Source organism: Podarcis filfolensis, assembly GCF_964270895.1.
Source record: "Podarcis filfolensis genome assembly, chromosome: 4".
NCBI lineage: Eukaryota > Metazoa > Chordata > Lepidosauria > Squamata > Lacertidae > Podarcis > Podarcis filfolensis.
The window spans coordinates 82,388,192-82,411,347 of NC_139607.1; the positions used below are offsets into that span (position 1 = coordinate 82,388,192).

Below are 23,156 nucleotides of genomic sequence, written 5' to 3' on the forward strand. Positions count from 1 at the left end.
GACCTTATGACAACTATAAATCGCAACTTTATTATCCCCACAATCCTATTAAAGTGGAAGGACACAATTTCCTCATGTGCTGTGAGCTTGTGACTAAGAAGCTGTGTTAGAAACTCAGATATATAACCTAATAGTTAAACAGCACCTTAAACCTAGGTTATGGCTGCCACAATGTCTAAGCACCTTGCCTTTTTACAATCAAAATAATAATTATGGTGATAATAATAATAATAATAATAATAATAATAATAATAGGCACGGCTTGAACCTAACCCCCTTCTTTAACCATGGTTTACTTCAGGTACATCTCCCAAGACACCAGAATACAAAGGCATGTGTCAAGAGCAGCTGGACAACAACATGAACATTGGAGAAACATGCCATGGTTTTGTGTGATAGACTGTGGTCAATTCTGTGTTCAGAGCAGCTGTCTACCAAATCCAATTGGTATGCCGGCTGAGACCCTACCTGCCCACAGACTGTCTCACCAGAGTGGTACAAGCTCTGGTTATCTTCCACTTGGACTACAGCAATGAACTCTACATGGGGCTACCGTTGAAAGTGACCTGTAAACTACAAATAATCCAGAATACGGATGCTCGACTGGTGACTGGGAATGGTTGCTAAGGAAATAAACAACTATTTGACTTTTAGAAGACATCTGAAATGTTTTATTGTGTTTTTAATATTCTGTTGGGAGCCATCCAGAGCGGCTGAGGCAACCCAGTCAGATGGACGGCATACAAATAATAATAATAATAATAATAATAATAATAATAATAATAATAATAGTTGTTGTTGTTGTTTGTTAAACAAACAGTGGCTTAGAGGTATGTGTGAACCAAGCCACTGGCAACCTTAATGAAGCTAGAAGCAGAGACAAAAGGGTAGGCAAACAGATACACAAGAACAAGAACAGTTATTTCACATTACAATCTCACCATTTGGTAGATTATTTTGTTGGTAAAGAATATCTCTATAACCTCTAGATATTTATTTAACAATTGCAAGCCATTTTTTTAAGTTTGATTAGGAACCTTTACATACAAAAAATGAGAATACTTGGGAAAGGGTTCTCTTATTAAGGAAGCATGCCTTTGTTCAAGAGCGAGTTTCAGAACTGCTCATTTCCCAAGAGCGCAACTCAATTTAGATTTTCTCCATGGCCAAGTGTCAAAGTGGCAATGTTCTGTAAAATTTAAATAGCTGCCCTACAAAAGCTCAAAGCGACAGAATTTACCCGAGGCTGCCTAATAACGTAACCACAACTTGGGCTGCATTAGACAGCTGACCCTTAAATTATCCTGTGTGAACTCTTACTGCAAGTCAAGAATAGAGCTGTGGTTAAGTGAAGTCGAAGTAAAGGGGCGAGCAATGTTTTACAAACAAAAACTTATGTATTTAATATTTTTTAGGTATGACTAACCTGCAAAAAAAACAAACAATAATGTGCTTGCTATGTGGAAGGGCCAGATTCTACTCCAAGTATCAAGACAAATTTCAGCTTCTTGTTTTCAACATTAGTTATATTAAACTAAGAACTGGTGCCCCTGTAACACATCCCAGTTCCACTAACTAGGGAGCTGGAACTGGATGTTTGTGGCAAATATTATGTTTCTAACCGCAAACGTAGGAACACACCACTGACTGGCGGGGTGTGGAAGAGAAAACTCCAAGCCCTTGCAGTAAGATTTCTTCCAGGCCCAACGCATCTGCGAAAGGGCAATTGGAGGTATCCCCTATTTTTCCTGCCACTGTTATGCTGGAGACATTTGCCAAATTGTTTTGCTCCAATATTAGCTTGATGAATGCTACTCCAAGCAACAGAGTGGCTTAAAAGTGTAAAGCTAAACCCAATTTTCGACTTCACAGTTTTAAATAGCTGTGTCTTCTGATGAGGGCATTTCCACAAAGTTCCTAGTTATATGATGTGTGAAATCTTAAATGTAACTGACATTCATGGCTCATGCTTTAAGAAAATGAAGCCCAAGGGTGAAAGACAAGGGTCAAGGGGAACTGTAAATATGGAAGTGTTTTTTAAAAAGCACTTTATAAAAATGGCATCAAGAAATTCTTATTAGCTGCCCCTCACTTGACTCTGCATATAGGTTACTTCAATTTGCAATGGGGGAAGCAAAATAGACTCTTTCATACACAAGCTTCTTCCTACACTGAGCTTATTTTGTCATCCTCTCAGGCAACCCAATCTATGTATTTACTGCAAAATAAACGCTTATGATACAATAATGCATACACTTTTCCTGCATAGATACTGTCTAATGACTTTTAAAAACAATTTTATAAGTTGTGTGTCCTTGTTTCTCAATTTGCTCCTTTTACACGGTTTTGTGTGTATTGTGGTACAGTTTATGCATTGTGACTTGCCATTATTTTTATTGATTATAGTTAGTACTTATTTATTGTGACTGTTAAGAGTGAATTTCTGTTTAATTATTATCTGTTGATATTTTTATTTTATTGTGTGCTATTATGTTCTAATGGAGTATCGAATATTACTGTATCTGATATAAGTTGTTTATTATAAAGTTATGTTTTCGACTTTTTGGTATTGGATCAGACTGTTTTAAAGGGTGTGTTGTTGTAAATGTTGTTTCTTCAGCTTGCAAACCACCTTGTGTACAGTAATGTAAAAAAGCAGTATACAAATTAAAAGTTAAATGGGGAAACAATGTAAAAAAAAAACCATTTGGGGGTAGGGCAGCAATGCACCCAAAAACTTTGGGCAGTATCCAATGCTGCATGAGTTATGTTCCAATTGTGCCATGGGACTTCCCCTTCCTCTTCCTACATGTCCCCCCCCAAAAAAAAAAATGTTCCTGAGGGTTCTCCAACCCTCTTGAGCAGATTTTGAGAAGGCATGGGGGAGCTGCAGGAGAACAGGAGGGGCAACCTCCATTGTGCAAGCAGAAGTCTGTTGCACAAGTAGAATGACAACATTGGATGCGACCCTAAGGCATTTATTGTAAACTAATTCAGGAGCCTGGTGGGACTAGGTTCAGCCGGTTATATATTTTAAATAAAACTAGTAAGAGACTCGATGTATCTTTATTCCAAAGAAAAGGATGAGCATTCTCTCTCTCTCAATGATACACCAATCTAAAAACCGGTGCACGTTTGAGGCGGCACTAGAATGCAATAATGCATCTGCTTCACTCATAAATATCACAGGGGGGGTCATCCAGGAATCAGAAACTGATGCAAGGGTAGCTTGACTACCAGAACCGAAAAATCAGGGGAGATTACAATCACATAAAAGGCCCAGTTGTGAGTGTCGGATGAAAATACTGAGTGCCCCATTAGTCATTTTATGAAGTCAGTTTTGCAGAAAAAAATGCTTTTAGCGTGCTTTGGTCTAGGTCAGAAATTATAATTTCTGTATGAATTGCAGGCACGCAAGGTCAACCACACTTCTACTTTTTTCGCCCCCCAAAATCACTAAGCGTGAGCAAGGAAGATGTCTAAGAACAGAGCACAGTTTATTTCCATCATACCTATTTATCCCTTGCTGCTGTGGCTGAGCTTATTAAAAACGATACGTAACCAAGAAGGACATTTCGGCAAGTATATTTGCAAGGTTAAAGCAGATCTGTTTTTAAATCAGCTTAATAAACAAGCTGCAGTTTTCAAAGGCATACTGACTCAGCGACGTTCTCAAAGACATTGGGGAAGAACAAATGGCAGCGGAAGGAAATATCTATTACAGCAGAAACCCCGCTATCTGCACACAAATAGTTAAATCAATTTTGGAGTAAAGGAACATGTTGCAGCGGGTGTGGAGCTGCTGCGGAAACCAGCCCCCCTCTTCCCCCATATAACATACAGGTTTCAGTTCACTCCACCAGGAACCACAGGGCACAATGAATGGCCCACAAAGGAAGGAAGGGACATGGGGTGACATTTTCAGTAGCAACCCCATGTGTGCCACAGTATGTGGCTTCCCCCTTGGCCAGTCAAATCCCTAGTCCCATTACCCAGAACTCCTGGTGCTCTCCCCTCTGATAGAGGGGATAGGCTATCTTCCTTATGAAGGAAGGCTTAAACAGCTGCCCAATTTTAGCCTGGTGGGAGATGTGTCACTGGATTATGAACTAGTGGGTTTCCGGAGGCAGGAGTAAGCAGAATTGTAATTGCCCCCAACTACGGAACAAGCCAAGTACAATATATAGGCGCCCCATTAATCATCACTAAGCAATTAAAAAGTAGCACATTAATTGTCCTCTGGTGTTATGGTGTGATGCACTCACTACAGTAATTTACTGAGACATTAGCACGATTCGGCTGCAATGCCACATTAAAAGTGAGAACAAGAACACATATTAAAACCTAGGTCCCCAAAGTGGGGGGGAGATCCTCATTTGTTCCTTACACGACTATCTAAATATTAGACAATAGTAATACATTTGAAACGACCTAGCAGATTGAATTATGGTGCTGGAGGAGACTCTTAAGAGTCCCATGGACTGCAAGAAGATCAAACCTCTCCATTCTGAAGGAAATCAGCCCTGAGTGCTCACTGGAAGGACAGATCCTGAAGCTGAGGCTCCAATACTTTGGCCACCTCATGAGAAGAGAAGACTCTCTGGAAAAGACCCTGATGCTGGGAAAGATTGAAGGCACAAGGAGAAGGAGATGACAGAGGACAAGATGGTTGGACAGTGTTCTTGAAGCTACCAGCATGAGTTTGACCAAACTGCAGGAGGCAGTGGAAGACAGGAGTGCCTGGTGTGCTCTGGTCCATGGGGTCACGAAGAGTCGAACACAACTAAACGACTAAGCAGTATATACTACTTGTGAGCAACCTAAATCAAGTCTATATATTTCATTTCCTTCATTGCTTATATATGCTTTTCCTTTGCAAAGGAAGTCCAAATCTGCTAACAAAAAGCAATTCAACCAAAAGCAACTCAATTAATACAAAATATGAGAATGAAAGTTTCTCTCTCAAAACCAAATTCATGTCAAAAGAGTATCAAAAATACAAATACAAATTAATTGAAAAACAAGAGTTGTTCTTCTGAGTTTGATGTCCCAACCCACATCTCCATACTTGGACTCTTTGAACAACGATGGCAGCTGATTTCACTGCAGTATATGGATTTAATGAAATGGAAGTATCACACCTTAAGGCCTTTGAGCGAATAGTTTTTTGTAGTATCTTGGACACGTTTGCAAAGTGTTAAGAGAAGAATAAATAACAGAATGGGATCCCATGCCACTGGGATCCCATATCGTGACTTGCTTTGAGCTTCTGGAAGCAAATGACGGACCAACGACGGAATATTAATGCCTGACTAGATGGGCCTTCATCAAACACAGTAAGGCAATTTATACATACTAATTCCTTAAATCCCAACTGTGGTCATAAACAGGTTATTCCGAGCTAATTATTATTCCATCTACAAGATACAATGATTTTTCCAACTAAGTTCTACTCAGAGTTAGATCCACTGAAATCATTGTACCTAAGTTAGTCATGTTCATCAGCTAACATTGGATGCAACCTGTCATACAGGGAACAACCATTTTGCATACCACCCTCAATGTGTGAGCTGCTTTCGGCCACAGAAGGCAGAGGAATGGGGCAGGGGCAGAATGGGCTTATGCACGACTGCTGATGAATGATGACCCAGAATACAACACCCTTGCAAACACAGAGTTGCCTGTAATTTTGAACTATTTTTCAAAACCTCACTCATTAAGAAGTCACATTCTTATGTTTTTAACAATGTCTAGACGTACCACTCTCTTTCAGTCTCTCTCTCACATACAAAAACACCTGATGAATTATTACCTGAAATAATCTTTTTCCATCAGCTTGCAGATAACATTCTTAAAAGCTTTGTCTAATCTGACAGCAAGTATCTGCTCCACAGTAGGAACTGAACCTCTCTACAAAGGACACTACACAGCTTGAGAAATACTTTGATAAAGATATCAAAAAAAATTTAAATTAAATATGAATTATTCTATCCACATCATAAGAGGCAAGAAATGCTAGGCTGATTGTAAGATCAATTAACACTGCTGGCCAACCAAGCATCTAACAGCATGGAGGAGAGAGAAAAATAAACCTCTAAACTATCTACCAATCCATCCATCTATTTCTACAAACTTTTTGCAGGTAGCATGGTTCAAAGCAGCCAACTTTAACAAGCTCCCTTTCTTGAGAAAGATGAAGCAGGAGTGCCTAAAATATCTGATCAAAAATGAAGGGGGGGGGGACCAACACTGATGTTTTGAAAGATGGAGATGCATTCTAAGGAGGATTTTTCTTGAAGTAGAGGGAATTCATTTCCCTCTAGACAGGGCTCGTTAACCTGGAAAGGTAGCCCGCCTAGGAGAAGGAAAACCCTGACCTTAAACCTCCACTGTCTTGCAGCTAAATGCATTTGTAGGAAAGGCTTTGGGAGTAAATCCTGAGGAATAATCTCTATCCACTGCCTTGCGGGACATCTTCGGGAGAAAAAAAAGGTCAAGAAGTAAACACTACATAAATCTGGAGAGGATATTGGGACAGAGTGACTTTTGCAGCTGTTGTTAAAGTTGCAAAACAACAAAGCACAGGATGGAGCAATGGAGAAATTTCTGGAACAACAGTGGGATATCAGCTCCGCCCAAGGCATGCTGGATAACAGCAACAACTGGGGGAAAGAAAGACATAACATCTTACAAGTACAGGAATACAGTGGTACCTCGGGTTAAGAACTTAATTCGTTCTGGAGGTCAGTTCTTAACCTGAAACTGTTCTTAATCTGAAGCACCACTTTAGCTAATGGGGCCTCCCGCTGCCGCCGTAGCACGATTTCTGTTCTCATCCTGAAGAAAATTTCTTAACCCGAGGTACTATTTCTGGGTTAGCGGAGTCTGTAACCTGAAGCGTCTGTAACCCGAGGTACCACTGTAAATACCACGGACAGAATAATTGCCACACACAGGAAGAACAAGGATATAGTTTGAGTTTCTCAGTTGTAGCTTTATAAATCATTTAATGTGTCAACACAAATAGAAGCTATTAATATTGCAGTTGTTGTATAAGGGATTATTATTATGACTGGAATGTAATGGAAATTAATAAGGTTTTGGAACACAGAAATAAAGCAAATAATCAATCCATCAAATCTAGCACGTGGGGGGCCAACTATCTAAATTATATAATTTGGTATTTGAATGATTGGTATTAATAATTGTATTATAAATTGGTATTGTTATAATGAGGATATTATTGGATTGCAATTGAAAACTGATAAAAATTATTATTAAATCTGGAGTGGAGTCCATGAGGTGGTTGGATGGTGCCTTGTTCACCTCCTTCCGGCAACTCCTGCAGACAAGCTGGTGCCAAATGTTCTGTTTTGCTTTCCTTCGGATTACATCAACAAGGCAGAAACGAGGTGTGTGCCTTGTCATCTGGGCTCACTGCCCAGGCTTGCACCCCGGAGAGTTCACTTCGGTGCTTCTAATGCAGCAGAAACATCACAGAAGACAGCAATCAGAACAGTATGGTAGAATGTGGTGCTGATGACCAATACCAAGATGAAGGTCTGCCAGGCTTGTGAGTTGAGTTGAGAATGCTGCTTTATGGAAGTGAGTCATGGGCAACTTACACCCGCCAGAAGCGAATCCTCAATGACTTCCATCTGCACTGTGTCAGGAAGATTCGAGGCATCACAAGGCAGGACAGGGTCTCAAACAAATATGTGCTCTTCCAAGCCAGCATGTTCACACTTCCTCCTCAATGATGTCTAGGCTGGCTTAGTCATGTACAGTGCTACCTCTGGATACGAACGGGATACGTTCCAGAGCCCCGTTCACATCCAGAAGCAAACGTAACTAGCGACGGCACGTCTGCGCATGTTGCTTTTCGCTGCTTCTGCGCATGCGCGTGAGGTCATTTTGAGCATCTGCAGATTTGCGAGCGGCAAAACCTGGAAGTAACACGCTCCATTACTTCTGGGTTGCCGTGGAGCGCAACTCGAACACGCTCAACATGAAGCATATTCAACCCAAGGTATGACTGTACATAGAATGGAAGATGGCAGGATCCCCAAGGGTGGGCTTTAGAGGAAGCTGGCTCCGGGCACCAGGCCTGCTGGCAAACCAACTCTGTGTTATAACGATGTCTGCAAACATGACCTGAAGGCTGGCAACATTAACTTTGCCTTGCAGATGACCACAGTGCCTGGAGAAAGTCAGGTTGTTTGCTGTGTATCCACAGCAATGACCAGAGGAGAAATGACCGCCGGGAAGAGCGCAGAGAAAAGAAACAATATGATGCACCTGCACCAGTGAAATCGGACACCTTCATGTGCTCCAGCTGCAATAAAACATGTCTCTCCCGTATTGGTCTCTGCAGCCACAGCAGGTGCTGGAACTCTCCAACAGTTTGACTTCACCCCTAAAGGCACTCTCTTCCACTGCCTCTTAACACAGATGGATGCCAACAGATTGCTGTGTACAACCTGAGGTTTAGAAGTCACACGCCGATGAGGCAGGCTGAGATTCTGCCTGCTTTGAAAAATAAAAATCACTTGCCTTGTTAGATTGTATGCCCAATATTTAAGCCAACAATTTCTCTCTTTTCATTATTCCATCAAAATACATCACCAACTCCTACTCTCTCTTTCCCATATTTAATAGAGTTATAGAAAGTCTGTCAAGGAAATACGTGTTTCGTAAGTTTTTTAAAGCTTTATTTAATTGGTAGGGCTGTCTTTATCACATTTTCCCCATTCAACATTTCAATTAGTTGCTCCTCTTGCTCGAGTCCTACGTATTCCTCCTACATACTGTTGTTGCATCCTTTGCCCCACTCTGCATATTTAAAAGGCCGTAAGGCTTTGTATTCCTATCATCACTTCTTCCTAGTAATTTCCCTTGCCATTTTAAAAATTCACCACCATTGTTATACTTTTACCCATAGACGCTACTATAAATAGCATTAAGGTCCTCCACAAGTGAGGACAAATCCTAAGATTTACCACTTAGCAAGAAACTTAGGTCCCACTTACACTTATCATCAGCTGTGTGGGTGCTGCTGTGCCCAAGGTTGCTGCGATGCTGGTCAAGGAGGGTGAGTGAGTGGTTCTGGCAGTTTATATACACAATGCAAACAGCACAACTCTGAAAGGGCTTGGTGCGACTTGCATAGTATGTCAAAACGGCATCAGGATGAACCAAAGTGGGGGAGGGACTTTACGTGGCTTTGAAAGTACAGTGGTACCTCGGGTTAAGTACTTAATTCGTTCCGGAGGTCCGTTCTTAACCTGAAACTGTTCTTAACCTGAAGCACCACTTTAGCTAATGGGGCCTCCTGCTGCCGCCGCGCCGCCAAAGCACGATTTCTGTTCTTATCCTGAAGCAAAGTTCTTAACCTGAAGCACTATTTCTGGGTTAGCGGAGTCTGTAACCTGAGGCATATGTAACCTGAGGTACCACTGTACTTCTGTTCATTAGTTATTCTCCTCCTGAGACTTTACGAACATGTCCAAGAAACTACCAAAACCTAAATTCTATTGAATGCTCTAGGTGTGACAAATGCATTTCACCGAGAAAAAGTGGGTTACTGAAGAACAAGGGTCAAGCTGTTATAATGCTGTCACCATGATTCTTTGGGGCGACTTCTATTCTCTGTAATGGAGCCTGTGAAAGGCTCTGATGGACCACTGTGAGAACAGGATGCTGGGCAAGATGGGGCAGGTTCCTACACATACGACCTCCCAAAAAATGAACTCAGGAGAGTATTGCCTGCATCCGTCTGTCTCGAGAGAGAATGGAATAGCCATTGGGAGTAAAGTCACGCTGTTACGAGAATTACAGCGCCTGCTGTGGCTGTAGAGGACGAAAAGGGAGAGACATGTTTTGTTGCAGCTGGGGCAGATGAAGGCATCTGATTTCGGTGGTGCAGAGGCACCATGGTGTTTCTTCTCTCTGCACTCTTCCTAGCAGTCATTTCTGACCTGGTCACTGCTATGGATACACAACCTGACTGTCTGTCTCTAGGCTCTATGGTTATCTGCAAGGGACTCCCGCATAGCAGGGTAGGGGGGTGGAACCACATCAAAGAGGGGAGCATGACTCCTTTTTTATTTGATTATCCACCTTATTCAGATGAGTAACCCTCAGCGCTTTCGCTTCAGACCATAAATCTTCTGGGTGCAAACTATGTTCTATACAACCACCACCATTCTGAAAGCTTACTTTTGTTACTAGCTGGCGACCTCCACAATTTACTAGTCTTGGAAGACTAGTTTCAATGTGAAATTGCCACATCCTGCCACATGGTCCTCCATCCCTCTCAAGAGCTTGAAACACAGATGAGGATATCTGCCTGGAGCCTTAGACTGATGCTCAGCTGGAACTGCATCAAACTACCAAGCCATAAAAAATTCAAGACAGATTCTTTTTGCTAACATTTTACTGTTTGAGTGATTTGTACTTTTTAGGAAATAAAACACTCCATTATAATTTCAATTTAGCATAAAAAAGCATGACAACAACAACAAAAACACGCTGTAGATTTTCAGCAATGCAAGAATTCCTCTAATTAAAACAGCACAGCCGCAGAGCCACCTTTTCAAAAGAACGAGTTCTCCTTTTTGCAAAGCCCACATAACACACTCTACTTTTATGGAACTTGTGTGTTCTTGTAGAGTTTTCAAAAGAGGAAACGAATAGGTCCATTAGGAATCATTCAATGGAAAGTTATAAGCAAGCTGCATTTCCAAGCAAACTACTGAACATCAACAGCTGTATTTTCATCACTTTGATTTCAATCAGTGATAACTGACATTGTGTGAATTGGCCTTCCCAACAGTAACACCTCTCCATACCACCTCAGACACAATTAACAACCAATCATTCTATATAGTCATCAAGTTGATGTTCATGTTGATGTCCAAGCAACAGACATCAGCCCGGTTTCCACAAAATGGGAAACCGTGAATTAACATTACAAGGATGAGCCAAGCCTAAACTCAAGGAAATCAGAAACTTATGCTTCTGTTTTAGATTAACTACAGTTGAGGCTGGGATGTAATGTTAATCTTAACTGTGGTTTGTGGTCAGCTTCTTAAAAACTATAGCTTGTAGTTTGTTCATTTAAACAGTTAAGATTTAAATAGTTCATTTAAATAATTAAGATTAAGTACAATTTGTTGGATTCAGGTAACAAGGCAACCTATAGTTAATGTAAAATGGAAGCAAAAGGTTCTGAACTCCTCTTCCTTGAGGAGAGTGAACAAACTAAAAGTTCCTTGCAACTCATCCTTGTCGCACTAAACCAGGGGTCAGCAACCTAAGGCCCATGGGCCACAAGAGGCCCATGGGGGTCGTTTAACCAGCCCATGGGCGCCTGCCGCCCACTTGGGGACCCCCCACCGCCAGCTTGGTCAGCTCCCGTGCGCCGCGCTAAACTGGTGCGGAGCAGAGCAGGGAACACCTTCCGTGATGCTGGCCAGCTTCCCATTGGCAGCAGGAAGTTCCTGCAGCCAATGGGAAGCTGCGCACACCTCCTTCACGCCGGAAGGAGTGCCGGAAATAGCGTTTGCACATGCGTGCGTGTGTATGCGCGCACACACTCCGGCCCACTCCAGCGTCTGCAGGACTGTGAACCTGCCCAAGCCACAAAAACTTTGCCGTTCCCTTCACTAAACTATGGGTTAGTGTTACATCCAAACCATTTTAATGCCTTTGTTGTTGTTGTTGTTGTTGTTGTTGTTGTTGTTGTTGTTGTTGTTGTTTAACCATTTAGTCGTGTCCGACACTTCGTGACCCCATGGACCAGAGCACGCCAGGCACTCCTGTCTTCCACTGCCTCCTGCAGTTTGGTCAAACTCATGGTCAAACTCATGCTGGTAGCTTCAACAACACTGTCCAACCATCTTCTCATGAGGTGGCCAAAGTATTGGAGCCTGAGCTTCACAATCTGTTCTTCCAGTGAGCACTCAGGGCTGATTTCCTTAAGAATGGAGAGGTTTAATCTTCTTGCAGTCCATGGGACTCTCAAGAGTCTCCTCCAGCACCATAATTCAAAAGCATCAATTCTTTGGCGATCAGCCTTCTTTATGGTCCAGCTCTCACTTCCATCTTTACTGCCTTACTATGTCATTTAAGACAGAAGTAGCTGAACCCCCACTTACAGCATTCAATCTCAGCTTTAAACCTGTCCCCCAAGACTTCAGACCCTTCTCCCTTCAGTCACGGGTCTCTGCTCTAACAGGCCAAGTACAAAGCCACAGTTCTGGTCTTCATTTGTAGTTTCAAATAAAGGGAGAGAGGGAATGCAAAAAAAAAAAAAGAGGGGAAAGGGCACACAGTAGTTCAGAGAAATTTAAAGGACTGGCTGAAGCTCTGTGACTAATAAAATAGTTCATTTTATTTGAACTGTCTCTTTCCATATGCATTCTACCCTTAGCTGTCAACTTAAATAAATTCAACATTCAATAACACAGACAAGTAGTTCTAAGAAAGTCACATACCTTTTATAAACTCCAATTTGTGATAGACTTGGACAGTGCAGTTTAAGTAATCACATTTCCCTTATTACAGGAAAATGAAGTCAGTCAGCACTGCGATCTAAAGTGAAAGTCCTTGAGATAAATCCACTATAGAAGAAAGCCGCTATTTTCAGACGAGGGGAAATGAAACTGATGTAAGCAATTCCTAGGGTCATTATTACCTACATTTTTAAGAACGGACATAACTAATGCTGTAAAGATCCACAGCCTGAAAACCAGGGGTGATTAGGGGACCCAGCTTGGAGCAGGCAAGGAAGATGGGGAATTTTCCTTCTGGCTGCCTCATGCTTCCTTCAGAAAAACTATGATATGGGGTTTGGGGTTTATTTTGTTTCTTTGTTTACTTGTTGGTTCTACTTTTTAATATTATGTAAATTAACTATTAATAATAATAATAATAATAATTTTTTATTTATACCCCGCCCTGCCCAGCCAAGGCCGGGCTCAGAGCGGCTTACAAGCAATAATAAAAACAAGATGAATGATTACAACTTAAAAACAAAAATAAAATACAACATTAAAATAATGGAACATTAAAATATTAAAATGTAGCCTCATCACAGGAGGAGAAGGAAAAGAAAAAAGAAAGAGAGGGAGGGAGGGAATCAAATTGGCTCCAAGCCAAAGGCCAGGCGGAACAACTCTGTCTTACAGGACCTGCGGAAAGAAATCAGATCCTGCAGGGCCCTGGTCTCATGAGGCAGAGCGTTCCACCAGGCCGGAGCCAGAGTTGAAAAGGCCCTGGCTCTGGTTGAGGCCAATCTTTTTTTTTTTTTAATAAATATTTATTCGGTTTTTCAATTTTATACAAACAAAAAAGAAAAAGAAAAAGAAAAATATTAAAAACAAATCAATTTCGATATCAATTTTCAATAACATGTTTCTTTGACTTCCTCATACCTCCCCTTCTTGTTTTCTAGTTCAAAATGATTATCCAGAAAATCCTAATCTCTTAACATTCCTTTTAACTAACACCTTATTTTCCAATCAACTTTTTTTAAATTTTATAACTTAATATTTATCCCATTTCTTTTTATCATAACAGCTAGAGACCACATAAATTCAATCCAGCTGGTTGAGGCCAATCTAACTTCCTTAGGGCCTGGGACCACTAGAGTGTTGTTATTTATGGACCTTGAGGCTCTCCGTGGGGCATACCAGGAGAGGCGGTCCCGTAGGTACGAGGGTCCTAGGCCGTGAAGGGCTTTAAAGGTCAAAAGCAGCACCTTAAATCTGACCCTGTACTCCACCGGGAGCCAGTGCAGCTTGAAAAGCACTGGGTGAATATGCTCCCATGGCAGAGACCCCGTGAGGAGCCTCGCTGCAGCATTCTGTACCCGCTGGAGTTTCTGGGACAGCTTCAAGGGCAGCCCAGCGTAGAGTGAATTACAGTAGTCAAGCCTGGAGATGACCGTCGCATGGATCACTGTGGCCAGGTCGGGGCGGGAAAGGTAAGGGACCTTTTTTACACTATCACATCTGCTTAAAATTGAACTGGAACACTTTTAAGGGCTCTTTGTAAATAAGCTGGCCAACTGTAGAACTTCCTGACACATAACAACCAACATAAAATAGAGGAAATAGCTCTCCTTTTAACAAAGCAGCACTTTCCAAATCCATATAAAGACAAAATTCTGCTTTTCTCAGCAGACTATCAGAACAATGGCAACCCACAATAGTGTTGACTTCAAGACCAATTCCAACAGATTGTTGGTGGGGAAAGATAGCACAGACATTAAAAAAAAAACACCACAAAATAAATAAAGCAACTTGTTGCTTCCATGACAACTTAGTAAATGAGTTGTCAATGTAAGAAAAATATGTGCCAAATGGAACTGATTTTTCTTAAAGGCTAAAAATAGAAGAAGCTACTTTTGACATGCAGCAGCGTATCTCTGCAGTTTCTCTTACTTCTGAAAGAAGTGTCAAGGCTCTCCACCTGACCCCACTCTGCAATGTAAAAATTACCTCATGGGCCACACATTTCGTGAAAAATCATTGAGGAAGATACCACATATTTACCTCGTTTCCCTGCTCTGAAGTTTTAATTCGGAGGAGGGAAATGTTTTTAGCCCAGCAGACCAGATCTTTACCTCCCACTGCTTGGCCAGATTTGACGAGCTGGTGGGACTGCTCACTTGCCAATCAACTGGTATTATAATGAGATCAGGTGATTGACAGGTGAGTCGTCCTACCCACCTGTTAAAGTTGGTTCTTGGGGATGAGGGGAAGATGGTGGCCAAGTGTGATACCCAACATGATATCAGATGCAAGGGAAGCAGGTATGGTTTAGGGAAAACAGTCTCACGGGTCAAATAGGGAAGGCTGGTGGGGCAAATGTAGGCTACAGGATTGAGATGAAGATTCCCCAACCCTGTTCAATAAGGTAAATAGGCTCCTCCCAATATCTGTATTCTCAATTTCTCACCCCTACCTTAGATAGGCATAGGTTCAGATGACTGTGTCATTCATATGAAAAAGGGAGAGGGAAAAGAGGGTGGGAGACACCAAGTACAAGCCCCACCCACCCACCCACCCAAAGTGGCAAGCCGCAAAATGATACAATGGTAAAATGTCCAGCAAGTTTCAGATGAAGCGTTCCCCAGGTGCACAAAAAATATCAATTTATTGTGCGATTTCCACTGAAAAACTCTCTCGAGCTTATTAGATGCTGGTTTTCTGGAACTCAAGTAACTGAAACATTTCCAGGGACATGTGCTGAGCCTGTTGCATTATTAAAGTTGCACTTATTTATTTATTTTCAGTACCATTTTGAACCTTACTTCTTTCCTTGCTCTTATTCATAGGAGGCAAGCACCCAAAAGCTAAGCCAAACTCTCCCATAGTAAAAAGCCATAAAGAGGATGAGTTTCTTCCTTAATCCTTCAGTGCAAGCTCATGGGCTGAACCTTTCTGGCCTTTTCTATATTTCATAATATGTATTTTCCCCATTTAGACAATTATTTTTTCTCAGCAAAGATGATTCCATGCACTCATCTACCTCAAGAAAAATAAAGCGGGTCAATGTTCTCACCAATGCATACCGCCAATTAAAACTTTTCAAAAGGGAAGAATAAAGGAATCACAAGTTGAAAGCACAAAGTATAACTTATGTTGTATGCTTTTTATGCATCAAATCTACAGTGCCTAATTCTTTCTAATGAAATAAAAGCTGTATCATCTCTTCATTCTTAAAGCAATACCAAGATCCAAATATCTATGAGAGTGCTGAAATAGGAGAATATAAACCTTTAACACTGTGCTTTAATAAGCAATATGCCACCCGGTTATTGGAAGAGTTCCTGAAAGCCAAAGCCTTGGAAAAAACAAAGTCTATGATGAATACTTATATTAACACAAATAACATTTTGAGATGTTATACCACATAATCGAGCTGTTGGAAAGAGTAAAAAAAAAAGTACCCCAGGAGACACTGATGGTCCGCAACTTGGATAGCTTTAAAAGAGGATTAAACAAATTTATGGAGGGCAATTCTATCAGTGGCTACTAACCATGATGGCCGTGTTCTACTTCCACTGTCCGAGGCAGTATGCTTATGAGTACCAGTTTTTGGAAGCGCAGAAGGGGAGAGTACTGCTGCATTCATGTCCTGCTTGCCAGCTCCCCAGAGGTATTTGGTTAGCCACTGTGAGAACAGGATGCTGGACTAGAGTGACCACTAGCGTGATCCAACAAGCTGTTCTTATGATCTTCCTCACAACTCTTCCTCTTGGCCACCGGGAACTGTCATAGCCAAACGCTGGATCAAATGGATTACGTGCAAGCAGCGTTTCCCTAGGAGGCCTCAGTGAACAAGTTTTGCTTCTGCTCAGGAGGGGCTGGTTGGCTGGCTGCCATGAGATTAGAGAAATTATTTTTAGAGCCATATTAGCCAACGGCCTGGATAGGAAGGGGCTTAGGTAATGTGCTTCCACGATGGAATGCTCCCAGAGTTCCGAAACCAGAAAATGTTATACCATTACTTTGTGAGGAACCTGATATTTTTTGAGGTGGGGCAGGGAAAAGGAAGTTTCTAGCCCACTAAAGCAATGAAGTTTGACTTGAAAATAGTAGGTGATGCTGTAGCCTTTGCCACTCTGATTAGCACATGCAGAATGAAGTCATCAAAATGAGAAAATATATGCAAATCTTACTAGTCTGAATGATTTATATAAGTCACCAAATCCAGCTTTTCACAGAGAAAAATCTGAGTTGTCTTGCACACACACACAGTTCGTGTGTCACCGCCCACAGAAAGCATTTTGAACAAAGAAACTAAAAGTGTTTGGAAACAAGCACTTCTGGATGTGTTGGGGGGAAAGGCCCATGAGCTTCATTCTCGATTTGTAATCTGTAGGGATGGACAGAGCAATATCTGCTTTGCATGTTCCCATTTATAAGTTCATTCAGTGATGTTTCAAGGAACTTTAAAGGGGGGGGGGGAATGCACCGAAATTTGCACTTGAAAATACATTTCCCCACTTTATATGCCTTTTAAAAAAGATGGGCTTGCACCACAAAACCCAGAGGTGTGGGCAATCTGAAGGATAGCTGTGTATCTACTAGTCTGGGGAACACAAATTTGGTCAAACTGCTTTCAAATGCAGAGCAAACTAAATTGTCCTCCATTCCTAATAACCTGTCGAAAGGTTCTTCCAATTATATCTGTACACATGCAAAAACAGGCATGGCAGACACTTCCCTGTTCCGGCCTACAACTCCCATTAGCCCAGCCAATCGTCAGGAATGATGGCAGATGTATGGAGGGCACCATGCCACCTAACTCTTGAGTTACATCAACAAAATAGCAACAAAATCAAACTTATAAGGAAAGAAAAAAACCTTACTGGTGCTACTTTTTCTCCTGGTTCCAAGCCAAAGACATTCCGCCGTTTCACCGTCAGCACATCGAGATCCTTAGTGTCATCGTCATCACTATCGCCCCCTTCAAAGAACTGCAGGCGTTCAGCTTCCGAACCCTTGACCGCTATGGGCTCCTCTTCAGTCTCGGTCTGAGCCTGTGATGCATCGTCCTCGGTTTCACTATCTTTGCTGGAGAGTGCTATGTCCTCATCTCCTCCCAACACGGCCGTTTCGCTGAAGAGTGCTCTGCATTTCTCTACATCATCGTTGCTTACAGAAAAAGGGGCATTTTGGGGCTCATCTGTTTGCTGCAATGATCTTTCTTTTTCAGGCTCATTCTCAGGTGTTTTCTTCTGCAACTTCTGAAGAAATCGTACACGAGGGGCCACTGCAAGCCCAAGAGAGCTATAAAAACAGAGACACATAATACTTAAGAACAGGGCTCCCTACCTTAGGCGTAAAATGCATTCCTCTACATTACAGCGGGACTTCCCAAACTTGGGTCTCCAGCTGTTTCTGAACTACAACCATCATCCCTTGCTAGCAGGACCAGTGGTCAGGGATAATGGGAATTGTAGTCCAAAAACAGCTGGATACACAAGTTTGGGAAACCTTGCATTAGAGAATGTAAAAGAAAACTCACCAGTATGCATAGCTTTTTTATAATTTATTTCTGTAACAGCAAGTCAGGACTTCTTTACTGCTTTCAACCCTTGACTTGGTTTTTGGTTGAAACACTAATGTGGTGTCAGTGTTCATATCAGGAATGGGGAACCTGTGGTCCGCCAGATATGGCTGGACTCCAACTTCCATCAACCCTGACCTCTGGCCATGTCCAACAACAGGTCCCTCATCCCTGCTTTAAATGCTAGAGCAGTTTCCCAAACTTGAGTCTCCAGCTGTTTTGGGACTACAACTCCCATGATCCCAAGCTAGCAGGACCGGTGGTCAGGGATGATGGGAACTGTAGTCCAAAAACAGCTGTAGACCCAAGTTTGGGAAACACTGTGCTAGAGTGAGAGGACTGTCACTGTTACAGGCCCTCCACAACACTTACTCTACACCTGTAAGAAATCAGTATTTTAGTGTGGCAACACCTACACTTTGGAACTCCCCGTTTTATTGATAATTTTAATGTTTCATGTTATATTGTTGTAATCCACTCAGAAGTTTTCTTACAACCAAGCAGCGTATAAATCTTGTTAAATAATATAAATGCCCTTCTCCTCCACTGCTCTCATCCAAGATAATATAGAAGAACATTGAGAAGCCCTCTGCTGGATCAACTAAAAGCACATCTTGTGCAATATCCACTTCTCACAGTGGCCAACCAGATGCTTATGGGATAACAGGAGTGCAACAGCTCTCTCCCTATTTGTGATTCCCAGCAACCGATATGAGACAGATTAATCATAGCTATTCAGTTGATCATCTATTTGTACTCCGTTTCCCCCTTCAAACAGAAGCTCAACAGCTATCATCATACAAAAGCAAAATACAATTGCAGAGGCAAAACAATATGAAAAGTTACCCCTGCAACAAAAATTCTAATAAACCCACAAATTCAATTCAACACCGATATATCTGATGACACAAAATACAAAAACAATAGGCATGGAGATGATAAAGTACAACTCATGTTTTAGCTAAAAATATACACGAATATCTCTGCTTCAGCAGGTAATATTCTAACTAAGTTAAGGAGACAAATTCATCCTAGAGCCAGCAGAAGTGAAGAAAAGAACAGGGCACAGCCAATTAGTACAGATGTAAAGAGCTCCCCAAACCCCTTCTTGTGAACAAAATCCTTCCTTTCATCACACAAAATGAACCTTCATATGAAATGTGAACACAGACACACCATTATCTTACACATTATCTTTTTTTAATGTGCAACCAAAAAGATTTAGCATTCACACAGGCAGTCCAGCTGTTATCAAAAACCCAATTTACCTTACAATGTTAAGACATGAAGCAGCCACAGTGCAAACCATTGCTAATGGAAACTTGCAAAGCAAAGATTCATGTCCAGCGTAAGGTGCAGGGCTGACTCCTCTTGGATACCTGAGTCCAAAAGGGTCTGGGCATATTCAATCTTAACTGCATGGTGCAGGGAGGGAGTGCCAGCTTGCTCTTTCACTTCACAAAGGCAAATATTGGCAGGCTGACTGGCTTTTTCTCCCCACCCCCACCCCCACCCAGGGCTTCAGGTCCGATCACTCCCATTGCAGATTTCTTCCCAAGGAATACTTATTTATATACAGTGGTACCTCGGGTTAAGAACTTAATTCGTTCTGGAGGTCCGTTCTTAACCTGAAACTGTTCTTAACCTGAAGCACCACTTTAGCGAATGGGGCCTCCCACTGCCGCCGCGCCACCACCACACAATTTCTGTTCTCATGCTGAAGCAAAGTTCTTAACCCGAGGTACTATTTCTGGGTTAGCGGAGTCTGTAACCTGAAGCATCTGTAACCTGAAGCGTCTGTAACCCGAGGTACCACTGTACTTTATATGTTTATTTATACTTTTGAATCAAGCCCAGAAATAAAACAACAGTCATGAAGTTGTTCTAAGACTAATGAGACATATGCTTTTGGCCACTGGTCCCAGTTAGTAGCCCAGCAGCTTTACTTGGGACTGAGCAACCTTCAAATGCAGCCCAGCGTAGAACACATTACAGTAGCATCTGGCACTGGCTTTCAACTGGTCGGCCGCGACTCAATAGCTGGCCGCAGCCTCATCCAAGGTGGGTTGCAGCAGGAGCACTACCACCAAGCGAATACAAGCATCTTAAAGATTAAGAGATGGGACCCCAAAGGCATGTTTGGGTTAAAATTGGATCCTGGGTCTGAAAAGGTTGGACACCTGACCTGGAAGCCACCAGAGCATGGATAACTGTGGCCAGGCAATCTCTCTCACAGAGCAGGGTCCACAGCTGGCATACAAGCTTCAGGATATGGAAACTAGCTCATGCATCAGCTTAATCCTATAATAAACTATAACCAGATGACTGATTCAGACTGACGCCACAGTGCTCAAGGCCATACACAGCTGGGGAGAACTGTGGGGCGGCTCCACACCGATTACCTGAACTGTAATGGACCAGTGAATGCTTTGGAATCCCAACCTAATTTTCTCCCTTCAGCTCTCCCTTTTAACATAAGAAAAAGGCCAGAGCAAAATTTCTTTAGGATCTTTATTTTATATTCCAGACACCATTTAATTCAATAATTGTGGAGCACAGCTTCCCATTCCCCTCTAGTGGAAGAATCATGTAAAATAGTCATGAATGAAACTGGGCTTTGCTATGCGCACAATCTTTTCAAGCGCTACTGGGCACATTTTTTAAGCATTTCATTTGTAAGCTGAGATGGAAAATAGCAAGATGCTTTCAAACCAAAGAAAAGGGCGAGGGAGCTCAAAATTAGATTTCTATGAGAAGAATCCTGAAATGTTTCGTCAGGCACTTATCTGCCACAGACCTATTGGTCTCTCTCTGGCTCCACTCTCAAATTAATTACTGCAGAACTGCATATAGTCTCTGCACGATTTGATAGAACTGTGCTCGCTATTTCAGAGGGAGGGGGGGACATATGGGCAACTGAAACCATCACCCTTTCAGGAAATGGAGGCAAGACAATGAATTTGGAACCATTTTAATATCAAAAGATAAACTCTTGCTAATCCCCAAGAGCGTAATGATTAAAGCAGAATATGAGGTTATACAGAATTTAAATGTGGACACTGGAAGGCAAAAGAATATTAGCTGATAATAAAATGGCCACACATTACTTTTTGGAACAAGGGATTCACATAGCTGGGAGAATTTGACAGTATTACCTTTTGACACAAACCTCGTAAGTTCTCGACCAATATATAGTGTGCTCTAGGTTCTGGGGGCTGTAGCTCTGTGGCAGATCTCATGCTTTGCATGCAAAAGATTCCGAGTTCAGTTCCCAGAATCTCAAAATGTCTGAAGCCATACAAAGCAGCTGCCAGTCAGTATAAACAATAAGGAACAGGGGAGAGCAAGGGTGTTAACTCAATATAAGTCAGTTCCCTGTGTTCCCACCACTGAGGAAGATGGCACTCATATCTTGGAGTGAAAACCACCTGGATGTGAGGTGTGAAATTCCTGGGAAGGAGACAATTCTGGGGTGACTGGAAGCTGTCTTCCTCCATGAGATCTGAGGAGGCAACAGTAGGGAACCTGTGGCTTTTGTTATGTTGCTGGACCCCACCACTCCTGACCATTGGCCACGTTGGCTGGGGCTGATGGGAGTTGAAGTCCACAATATCTGGGAGGGCCAAACGCTCCCCGCCCATGACTAATGCTTAGATCTAAGTTTATGTTTAGGGGAGCATTAGACATGCCCTACTTTAGTCTTCCTCCTGTGCCAGCATTTGACTTATGCCTTGAATAGAATAGCACACATACGGTCTGTGTCTAAATATCTCTGAGCACTCGTCTGTGGCGGGGGGGGGGGGGACAGGTGGGTGCAGCTGCGGGAAGAAACATATATGGCCCCAAATTCAAAATATTTAGAAAAGCATTAGTTTACGTGTCTGTTTTCAGTAACTGGAGTGCACATTCTGTTGAAACTGTGCTCTGAAGTGACTAGTTAGTAAACCAACATCAAATCACAGTTCCTTACTTCGAACACAATGGGAAACCAAAGGCCAAGATTGACTTTACCTGCCCTATCAGCCGTTCCATCTAGATGTTGCAACGCTTGTGCAGACAGAACGACTGGAAGAGTGTGGTGTTGAATTCCACCCAGAGTTTTTAATCTACGCTGGAACAGAAACCTGTGCATGAATTGAGGAACGAGAAGGTAGTTCTCATTCCAGACTTAGAATCACAAAGTTGGAAGGAACCTTGGGAGGTTGTCTAATCAAACCCTCAGCTTTAGGCAGGATCTGCAATGCAACCACACCACCCCTGACAGAAGACCCTCCAGCCTCTGCTTCAATACCTCCAGTGAAAGAACACCCACCATATACGGAGGCAATCTTTCCTGCTATCTAACAGTTCTCACCATTAGGAAGTTTATTCTGGCATTTAGCCAAAATCTGCTTCCTTACAATTTCCACCTGTGCTTGTAGTCCTGCCCTCTGGAGCCACAGGGAAAAAATCTTCTCCATCTTCTCTATGCAACAGCCTTCAGATATCTGAAGGCAGCTGTCACATCTCTCCTTAATCTTATCTTCTACAAACTATGCTGTGGTTCAGCAAACTAGGAATGTTACATCTGAACTGGGCCAATGATTATTAAGGACCCAATCCTGTGCCTTTCAATATCCACTCCATGGTTCACATGATCTTGCCCGCAAGAGGTTTTCCAAACTGGTCGCTCTCATCTATGCACACATATTGCGAGACACAAGGGAGTGTCTGGTGTGTATGTGTGTTTGTGTGTGTTTTTCAGTTTAAGACACCATAAAACTATCTTGTAACAGGTACCTCTGAAATCTGTCCCTCAAGCAGTTGCATTTTCAAAGCACTAACTGCTGAGTTGTAGGAAGCAAGCTTACATCAAGCACCCTTATCTGGCATGTCAACACCAGAATAATGGACGCGTGTTTTGAAGGGCAAAATTTTAATTCTAGTTTCCGAGAAGAATTTGATTCGCATCGTATCTTGAAATGCCATCTGATGTGTCCACTATGTTTTCTTCTTGGCAGCTTGTAGATATTGCCCTTCTACCACCTTGCCTTAAAAACGCTTAACAAATGTTCTTTGCATGAAAGCAATTT

At 42.2% G+C, this 23,156-nt stretch overlaps 1 protein-coding gene across 2 annotated transcripts in view; it reads right to left on the minus strand.

Moving 5' to 3' along the window:
* The window catches only part of DDX10 (DEAD-box helicase 10), a 170,830-nt gene that overhangs the window by 102,591 nt on the left and 45,083 nt on the right, over window positions 1–23,156 (minus strand). For both annotated transcript variants that reach the window (XM_083609042.1, XM_083609043.1), the window contains exon 13: window positions 17,384–17,804. In XM_083609042.1, coding sequence (XP_083465168.1) covers window positions 17,384–17,804 — 421 coding nt within the window. The remainder of the gene's footprint in view (window positions 1–17,383; window positions 17,805–23,156) is intronic.